At 40.2% G+C, this 9885-nt stretch overlaps 2 protein-coding genes across 7 annotated transcripts in view; one reads left to right on the top strand and one right to left on the bottom strand.

Moving 5' to 3' along the window:
* Window positions 1–78: 78 nt before the first annotated feature.
* Window positions 79–2335, bottom strand: LOC118330670 (nuclear receptor-interacting protein 3-like). The gene is made up of 6 exons (XM_035665316.1): window positions 2041–2335; window positions 1202–1375; window positions 938–1020; window positions 639–778; window positions 462–514; window positions 79–225 (listed from the first exon to the last, which is right to left on the bottom strand). The coding sequence occupies exons 1-6, from the start codon at window positions 2206–2208 to the stop codon at window positions 133–135; spliced, it is 711 nt and encodes a 236-aa protein (XP_035521209.1). The 5' UTR covers window positions 2209–2335; the 3' UTR covers window positions 79–132.
* Window positions 2336–4814: 2479 nt separating this feature from the next.
* znf143b (zinc finger protein 143b) overlaps window positions 4815–9885 on the top strand; it is a 10684-nt gene continuing 5613 nt past the window's right edge. The window contains exons 1-9 of one of the 6 annotated variants that reach the window (XM_035665310.1): window positions 4815–5270; window positions 6597–6709; window positions 6884–7072; window positions 7322–7402; window positions 7971–8167; window positions 8424–8492; window positions 8572–8688; window positions 8874–8949; window positions 9241–9366. In XM_035665310.1, the coding sequence (XP_035521203.1) occupies window positions 6604–6709; window positions 6884–7072; window positions 7322–7402; window positions 7971–8167; window positions 8424–8492; window positions 8572–8688; window positions 8874–8949; window positions 9241–9366 (961 nt within the window). In that variant the 5' untranslated portion in view covers window positions 4815–5270; window positions 6597–6603. The other 5 variants (XM_035665309.1, XM_035665314.1, XM_035665311.1 and 2 more) reach the window with 5 other exon arrangements.

The raw sequence follows: 9885 nt of genomic DNA, 5'->3' as shown, positions 1-9885 counted from the left end.
AGTGACAGCCTGAAATGCACGATCGCCACAAATCTGTATTTTGTGCACAAAGCAAATAAATATTAAATAAAGGTGTGATTGTGTGGCATTTAATTAAGGGCACATGCACTCTCTTTTAAAAGCAATAAAATCTTACCTTTCATTAAATGGCTTTTTGGCAAACTGAACTTGCTCCCTTACATTTGTCCCAAACACCAACATCTGCTTTTCAGTGTCAATTATGCACTGCAAAAAAGATGATACACCAACACATCACATATTTACATGAAGGTAACAATATGGCATTTACTCTTGCAGTATCCACACACCAAAATATGTACTTATTTTGCCCCATTAGTGGTAAGAATCTAATAGCAAGGTGATATTTGTTAGTCTATTGACCTTTATCCTCGTGTTCATTATTTAGGTCATTGTGTTTCAGATGATCTTTAAATGTTACTCGTGGGAAGCAGATGATTTACCTTGAGTGACTTTAATGTCTTGTTGCCCAGGGACATCAGTGGTTTGTTACTTTCTGCAAGTAAATGTAATTGGCAGACAATAATATTATAGCATAATACTTAACTGTGGCTTAAAGTCACTGGTTACAGTCACAAAAATCCATTAATCTTGGCTTTAATGTTACTCTTCTTCCTTACCTACTATGGTAAAGGAGCACATTATTCTGAGCTGCCCGATGGTTAGGCTGAGTTCTTTGATATGGCCATCAATACAAAGCTTCCGCTGAAATGGAAAACCATTTGTCTCCATTTTGTTCTCCTCAACCAGTTCTTTCCAGCTTTCAGAGAAAACAAAATAATTACCAGTGGAATAAATGCACAAAAATATGGTACTATCCAGGGTGGTGATACACTGGGATTTGTCAAAGATACGGCCAGTATGCGATTACAGACTGGTGATGATATGATATGATATGATATGAGACAGATCTTCTCACCCATATCTCTCCACAGTAAGTGAGGACATCAGGTTCAGTTTGCAGCCGGTGTCAATCAGCACGTTCACCTCCTGTCCTAAACACTGTAAACACACAGAGAAGGTGGAGGTGAAAAGGAAATAAAAACACTGCAGCAACAGAAAAGAAAAAAACCCATTTGTGCATTTGTCCAAGAGTTCACAGCAGTTCTTGAGTTTTAAAGGGCTTGTTCTGAATATATATATAAGTACTTTATTCTAATTGGAGCTACCTGTACAGACTCACCTTGCAGGGCACATACATGAAAGCATCCTCCTCTTCTTCATCCTCCTCGTGTGAGTTTAAACGATTACAGCTCAGAAGGACCCCTCCGTTGTTTGCTGTCACTCCACACATGTGCATCCTTCCCCGGGACAACTTGGCTTCCAGCAGGCGCTTCTGGAGAATATGGTGTGGCTGCTGCAATGCAAATAAAAAACAATAGAGTTAGGAAATCTCTAATAATGTTTGTGATCTTCAGAAACCGTCTTCAGTGCCTAGGAAACTAAAAAAGATGTTGAATATACAACAGTATATCAAAATGACCTGACATGTAAAGGCTTAATGAGTGAGACTATACATGTAAATAGTAAGGATCAATATTCAAGACACTATTTCTATACACATTCAGAGTCAAGCAAACAAAAAGAAAGACAAAATTCATATTTTCACAGGTTTTTAGGATTTTTTTGTTTAAGCTGCAAAAATACAAATGGATTTCATTTCCAAACATTTACTTCACTTAAAATAACTTCCTGCACAATGGCAGTATAGTTTATTATTAATGTTTTTAAGCTATAGGTGTGGAAACATTAGGCTGAACCATCCTTTATAGACAGTTTATTTTCTCCTTATAGCTCTAATGTATAGGCTACCACTCCATTACTGTATGGGCTATAATTTAAAGTAATAGAATTAATACAATATAAGCTTGTGGTAAATTAAGCAACCGCAGTGATTCCCCCATCGACATAACTGCCATTACTTATCAGTAGTGGGATAAAACGTGTAATTTGGTTGAGTCGTGAGTCCAAAAACGAGTCTAGAACTGTGGCACTAATAAAGGCCTATCATAACAGGCACACCCCCTGTTTCGATGTCCCGAGTTTCTTCAGTCCATCCAAAGGCAGCAGATCAGCTGAGTCTTTGTGAAGGAACTGGATCGCCTGTTTCAGCCTCCTCTGCTGCCTCAGAGACGCAGCATCCAGGACCCCCGAGTCCTCGCGGTTCTCAGTCCGCATCCCCGTGGACATGACGGCGGGTATCTGAGTCAGACCGAGGCGGTGGGTCTGTATGTGTCGGATCTGTAGCTGTACACAACCGAGTCTAATGCGGAATCCCCGATGATGAGCTAGTGAAGAGGAGATACCCCCATCATGATCAGTGCCGTGGAGGTAGTGAAGTCAGACAGGTTAGCAATACGACTTCTGGTCAAAAACCTTCAAAATAAAACTCTAATTCAAAGCCCTGGCAAATTAAGATAATCTGAATCATTTGTGAGATGAGAGACTGTGAGTATCTAGCAACATTTAAGTCCCTTTCCACTGAAAAATATCTTTTTTTTCTTGTTCCTACAGTTCTATGTTTTATCTTCACTCTGCAGTTATGTATGTGCACAGTTTGACACCAGAAGGATGTTTTCACATCCACTGAAAGTGGAAAGTTTCTCTGACTTTCTGTCCAGTGTGCAATTTACACAACCATGATGTAGAAAACCTGAAGCATTCAGTGCACAGACACTGATCATGGACTTTACAGTGAAGTAGGACACATCTTGTGTCCACAAGGAAAACTATAGACATTAATAAAAATGTACATATTCTGGTATTTTTAATGACTTTTCTAGATGTGGAAATTATACTTTTATAGGATTTATATAGGTTACCACAAACAACACAAGGACATTTTTCCAAACTGAAAACTGAATTTATGTCTTTCTGTCAGATTTAACTTTCACAGAATATAAGCTTTATATCCAAAAAAGGAGATCTGAAAGAGAAGCTGAACCAAGGTGGCTTGGAAAGTTTCATAGCCTATGTGTACCTCTGTTTATTGGCAGAATTGTTCTTCTGGTCCACATAAGTCCCCCAAGACAACAGGCACTGCACTGGAACCATTTCTTATTTAGACAGTTAAAGTTTATTTGCTGTACCTTTTCATATAAATGCAGTTGAAAGTGGGAATAGAAAAAACCTACAGCAGGAGCAGAAATACTAAAACACACTAGAACAATAATAAAGATGCAAATAAATTACTTGAGAACCTTAGACGGAACAACAACATGATATAATATTATAGATATAGATATATTATAGCACAAGAAGCTGTTATAATGCCTTGTTTTGTGGGACTATGTAGCTGTTAATACACTTGAATGACAGTTTTTACTTTGACGATATTATCCTGTTTTTGTGGCCCCTGGCAGCTACAACGTGCTTGAAGACATTAAACTAACTCCTTCAGAAAAATAAATGTTTGTTAGCGAGATGTCTCAAGTTCCTGTTATTTGAAATTTGCTTTAAAAAAAAAACTATTTTCAACAAAATTCTTTTAGATTTTCCTTTATTAAGAATTTTTTTGCAATTTTCCATTATTATAGCAAAACAACACAAAGACATTACATTTAATAAACAAAACACAGAACGATGTGAATATGATGGAAATATTCTACGAATGAGAAATCGCAGTGTGAACTTAATCAATGTCTCATGTTTTTTGTTAGAAATCCACATTTACTTTATTTATTAAAGTAGCCTAAATGTTCATCCTGGGTGTTAAGGAAGCTGTATATTTAGATAGCTCTATGCTGGATCATGCTTCCTTCACTCTTAGACCATGAATTACAACTTTGACTGAAGCTGTTTAAATACTGTGTGCTTTATTTGAATATATACTGTAGTGTAGATTCCAGCTGTAAATCAGAAGATGTCCTCATGGTTGGATGAAATCAATATGGGTTCTGTGTCTCTGAAGCTAACTTGTACAATATTCACGACACAGACTCGAACTGATGGTTGAACTGTTTAATCCTTTCTGATATTGTTAACTGTATGCTGGTAGTATGATATATCAGTTGTAAGTATTACCTCATATTAAACCTGAAGTTCCTGCACTGACTTTCAGTTAGTCAACTATATTTATTTATTTATTCAAGGAGTATTCCCCTGTTACTGGGTTAATATGTCTATGTTAATGGTCTGCTGCCCACTATACAAAAACTAAGATAAAGGCCTATGGTTGAAGCTGACCCTGTAGTTCTGGATCCAAACTGTGAAATTCCTCCACATCTAAGGACAGCTGCAACAACTGAGGCTTTTAAGTGCCCGTTCAAACCTCTTCACTTTGGCTTTTATGACTCTATTTTAGAGTCATAAAAGCCAAAGTGACCTGCTACAATTATTTTACTTCTTATTATATTATTATTGGTTTCTTCCCTCTTTTTTCTAAACTTTTGTCCTTTTTTTTCCTTCTCTATCATTTGTTTTCTGTAGAAGCAATTTTGGTTGCATAATATAATATAATATATATATTTATATTCTACATACATATAAAGGAAGATTGTCATCATTATTATATACTCACCTGTACATACCAGTATATTAGCCTATATAAGCACCTATCAATAGAGCACTAACAGGCCTACAACACGTTAATGTCATTGTATTCAGAGCACCTATCGATGTTGTCTATCTGTATCTGTAAGTCCTCTTTTCTACGCCTTGCTAGATATTATAGGTTTGTTTGTTTTCAGACGTGATGCTCTGTGTAGTCTGCACTACTGTCGGCTGGACCTGACATCCCTCTGAGCCTCTGTTCACTGCATTGCCCAGATTCCCCTTTTTTTTTCCCACACGACCTTGTTTTCAACATGGATGCCGAACAATCTGCCCACACATCGCTGTTTATGTTGCCGAAGAGCCAATCTAACCACATCCTGTGGCACAGCGTGGCCCGGAATCCACCGTTCGGGTTGATTGGCGTCTTATGTTGAAGCTTAAATATTAATTTTCTGTAACGACGCAGCGCATTTCCCTCGAAAAGCTCGAGACAATACGAAAACCGACGCGGAATGGCGTCTGTCAGGGGCCCGGGAAGCTGAATAACAGCAACACACACTCGAACGGGACACGGCTGACCAATGGGAGTGGGAGCTGTGATCTCTCCAGCCAATCACCGTGTCTGGATTGCGAATAGGCGGGGCGTCGCTCGGAGGATTGTGTTGTCATACATGTTCCCGGTGTGTGGCCATCGCGCTGCGTTTCCTGCACTGGTGCATGGTGGTCGAACAGGAGGAATTGTTGGAAATTTTTCGGAGGTTAGTATATAAATTGGTTTTTACCCAGTATGCATTATTCCCACAGCCATGTCGGTGAGCGGGAGCGACGGGCTGCGGCGGGGACTCAGAGGAAGGACGGAGAACACAGTTGAACCATGAAATAAAAAGACTCCCACCGAGTGAAAAAGCTTGTGTTATCATTAATTAGCTCTTCTTGTTTCCTAACTGCGTCCAGAGTTACACGACTGAAGCTCCGAGCAGACAGGCAGGCAGACAGCCCCGCAGCTGTCCGAGAGTCCGCTTAAAGGTTACAAACTGCAGCTTCAGACCCGGGAGCTGGACTCTGGTTGAATAAGATCTTAAAGCACAGTTTTGTTAATTACCGATAGAAAAGTCGTGATAGCTCCGGTTGGCGGAGTTAGCTGTTAGCGTGCGGGCTAACCGCTGGCTCCGTTGTGACAGCTCTCGTTTCTGCGGCTGTAAGCACTTTAACTGCGGGCTGTTTGACCGTCCACACAGGCTGGCAGTGTGCTGACTAACAGCGTTAGCCTTACAACAGAGCCGGCTCACTACACTTGTTAGATGAAGTCTCATTACAGAGGGCAAATGTGGCAAGTCATAGCGCTACGTCTTAGCTAGCTAGCTAGCCCCAAATTACATATTCAAATCAACAAGCGCCAAAACATCATCTGTGACAGCACGTACAGTGTGAGCCTGTTCAGGGAGGGAGCACTTACTATCTTAACAAGTCTAACGTAGCTTACAGCTGCTTGAATTACTCCGCAAAGGCTCGAGTTTATAGTGGGGATATATTATTGCTAATAACAACAGTAATACAGTTTACATGTAGTTTATGTGTCACAAGAGGTAAACGAGGCTGGGTTAGTAATTATCTTGGGGTCCCAGAGCTCCAGGGGTCCCTAAACTCTGGTATTAACTGGTTTGTTATAATTTTAATAGAAAATGTGTCTGGGAATATGCACAGCAGCAGCACAGTTACTGACACGATAAGGGCCTTCAACTGGGTTATGCTTTATTACCTGGGCGCCTGTGTTAAAACAGTGTAGTTGTAAGAACTTTAATTTCATTGTGTTTACTTTCTGTGCCTATATATTACCAAATCCTAGATTCATGTGCATAGACTTACTGTGTGTGTGTGTGTTTTAGCATAGAAAAACTGTATATGTTGTACATGTGGGAGTGTCTTCCTCTCCAATGTTAACTTGACCTTGGAAGTAATTTATGTATGTTGGCTACACTCATTATCTAACATGTCATCTGTGCATCAGTATTGTCCCATCTGGCAACTGTGGACACCAGTTTGAGTTTAAAATGCGTCTGTGTGTGTGTGTGTCACTCCAGCAGCTAAAGCATGCTCTTGGCCCAGATAAACCGGGACTCCCAGGGAATGGCAGAGTTTCATGATGCAGATGGGCAGCCAGTCACTCTCTGCCTGACAGAGGCGGTGACTGTAGCAGGTGAGCTCCCAAACTTCAAACATCATTGTTATAATTCCATTTAGAGTCAACTAAAAGTAGAAAGTAAAAGCTCTTTCATATAGGTAAACATGAGCATACAGCGTTTTTAGGGCTATGTTCTCTACCGTTTGTAGCCAACAGCTAAAGTATTGTCATTGTCAAATCATCTCCCAGATGGTGATCAGATGGAGAGCATGGACACAGTTAGCCTGCAGGCTGTTACTCTAGCAGATGGATCCACAGCATACATCCAACACGACTCCAAAGCGTCCTTTTCAGATGGCCAGATCATGGATGGTCAGGTGATCCAGCTGGAGGACGGCTCTGCTGCCTACGTTCAGCATGTTTCAATGCCTAAAGCAGGTAAAACGCAGATCTCTGCATTACCTCAGGACAGCGAGGACAGTACTTGTGTTATACTATTTTGTATGTCGAATTACCAACTGCCACAGTATGTGGCATGATGGGAAGCAATGATTTATTTGGATTTCATCTGCATGCCATTAGACTGTTTTTATACAGGATTGAAGGCATACATAGCGATATCTGGATAAATAGAGGTTACTGTTGTTGAGGTAGTTGTGCCTAATGTTTTTTTTTTTTCTGTTGTAGGAGGAGACAGTTTACAGCTTGAAGATGGGCAGGCGGTTCAGCTAGAAGATGGAACAACAGCCTACATTCACACACCCAAAGGTAAAAAAAAAAAAAATAGGATAGGATAACATATAATTTTCTCAGAGAATGTCTTTCTTTAAGTATCTTATCAAATTTCAAAGTGTGCTTTTGCTTGTTTTTACAACCTCTAGAGAAGTAGTGTACCAGCTAGTTGTCTAGCCAGTTAATTTGTGTACATTGTAATGTGTTTATTGTGTTACACAGCTTACTTTAAAAGCAAAATACAGTGTCTTGTGACTGCATTCAGGTCAGATCTGTTTGAGTGTAGAAACTGGTTAGTGGCATTACTGATGAACTGACACCTCCTTTATCTTGTAATATGCTCCATTTGTTTCTATTTGTTCATGGTTTAAAATGTTCAAATCAATTTAACAAACATACCTAGTAGTATTGTATAAGACAATAATAATTAGTTCAAAGATTTGCAAACTTTATATTTTTATATAACCGTTGTCTTATAGCCAAGTGATGTGGTACAAAGAAACCATCCTCCCTGAGCAACCATCTCAGTTTTCATACTGGACCTGAGCCCAGTGTCATCATTCAGTTTCTCTACATGGACATCCTTCTCATTGTTTCTGTGCAGATGCGTATGACCAGAGCGGCCTGCAGGAGGTGCAGCTGGAGGATGGCAGCACCGCCTACATCCAGCACACAGTGCACATGCCCCAGTCCAACACCATCCTGGCCATCCAGGCTGACGGCACCATCGCAGATCTGCAGGCTGAGGCCACGGCCATTGATCCTGAGACCATCAGCGTGCTGGAACAGTACACCACCAAGGTAAATATATTACATCATTGTACTGAGTGGCACTAGTGTGGTAAACTTGCCATTCTAAGTGAATATGCTTGTATCTCGTCATAATGCTTTGATTTACGCAAGTTCAATTTTTAATACTGGTTGTTTTGGAATAATAAACTGATGCCATTAACATTATCAGAATCCCACTGTGTTTATTTTTATTGTTGTTTATTGGTGCATGTGTTAGTATAGACTCTACTGACATTTACCCATTGTCCTTTCTCCCTTCTGTCAGGTGGAGAATATAGAAAACCCTTTGGGGTCCTTCGGCAGAGTGGAAGCAGACAATGGTGTCCACATGCGGGTATTCTAGAGTATTTTTTTCATTCCTTTTTATCCTTCATCCTGGTTTAACAGTGGAGTCTAATTCATGTTTCTTTCAGATTGTTTTACAGGGTCAAGACAACAGGCAAGGAAGGGGCTCAAATGTAGGCGAGAAGTCTTTCCGCTGTGAATACGATGGCTGTGGAAAGCTTTACACCACTGCCCACCATCTCAAGGTAAGAGTGGGTGTTTTGTGATTGTGTGCGCACATGTAATGTGTTCATGAAAAAAACCAAAAAGGTTTCGCCGTGTTGCTTTGCTTGTGCCCTAAAGTGTGGGCTTGTTTAGAGACAATATTTCCCTTACTGCATCAACCTTTGTTTCCTGCGTGTTTGCTGAGTTTTGTTTGTGTGTCCTGTAGGTACACGAGCGCTCCCACACCGGAGACAAACCATACGTCTGCGACTATCCTGGCTGTGGAAAGAAGTTTGCAACAGGTAACTGTGGAGAATGCAATTTCTCTCATAGGGCTGTCTCGTTAAGCCATTTAAAAAAAGTAATTTACATATTGGAATGTTATTATTTTACTTCTTGCCAGATTGCATAACTCAGAGTAGAAAAAGGTCCATCCTACATCAAAATCAAGATTTCGGCTTTGGGATTACTTTTGGAATTCTTTATTGATTGCTGTAATGCTTTGATTGAGCACCTTGATGAAAATGCTCGGTGTATTCACCAGGAATAAGAATAATAAGGACCTAACGGAACTGTTTTTATGACAATTTCAGGGTATGGACTGAAGAGTCACTCACGCACACACACAGGGGAGAAGCCATATAGATGTCAAGAGTTGAACTGCTGCAAGTCCTTCAAAACCTCCGGAGACCTTCAAAAGCACACAAGGACTCATACAGGTACAGAACCACACCCAGTACCAATCATACTTTTGTTGCGTCATCTGCCTGAAATGGTGTGTAAATATCTCATAAATGTGTCAGGGGTCTGGTACAGGGTTTAACTGCTGTTTGCTACTGCTGGGAGCTGAAATGATAAGTGATACTTGGCCTCAAAGCTGTTTTTAATACAGACACGTACGGCACGTTCACAGCTTGAAAATATGATATTTTGGTCAAAACCACCAGGCCAGAGTCATGTCCACTGGTTTTTTGAAAGAACACAGATTTGGGGGCAGTACCTGTTAACAGAATTGGCTCAATAAATTGCAAGGTTTTGTTAGTTGGATAAGCAGAGCTGAACTTTCAAACAGAGCCGAAGTACTGTAGGAGTGTTCAGGCACATGATCATCATGAGAAGCATGACACCGAGGGGCTACTGTTTATGTTTGAAAAACATCAGTTTGCTGTTTAAATCTCATTGGTCTTTTAAAGAGTGACATGTCCTTGTCTAAAATGGATTTATTTTCCTTATTTTTA

This window comes from Morone saxatilis, unplaced genomic scaffold (assembly GCF_004916995.1).
Source record: "Morone saxatilis isolate NCDOM2014 unplaced genomic scaffold, NCSU_SB_2.0 Contig2, whole genome shotgun sequence".
In the NCBI taxonomy this organism is placed as follows: Eukaryota; Metazoa; Chordata; class Actinopteri; family Moronidae; genus Morone; species Morone saxatilis.
This window is presented reverse-complemented; position numbering and strand designations above follow the sequence as displayed.

Bases quoted from the DNA above. Each gene is read 5' to 3' on its own strand.
- LOC118330670 (XM_035665316.1), bottom strand. From the start codon at position 2,208: ATGTCCACGGGGATGCGGACTGAGAACCGCGAGGACTCGGGGGTCCTG. The intron at 1,376-2,040 runs GTGTGCCTGTTA...TTTGCATTGCAG, and splicing joins TCGGGACATCGAAACAGGGG to CAGCCACACCATATTCTCCA. The intron at 779-937 runs GTGAGAAGATCT...TTTCTCTGAAAG, and splicing joins CTTACTGTGGAGAGATATGG to CTGGAAAGAACTGGTTGAGG.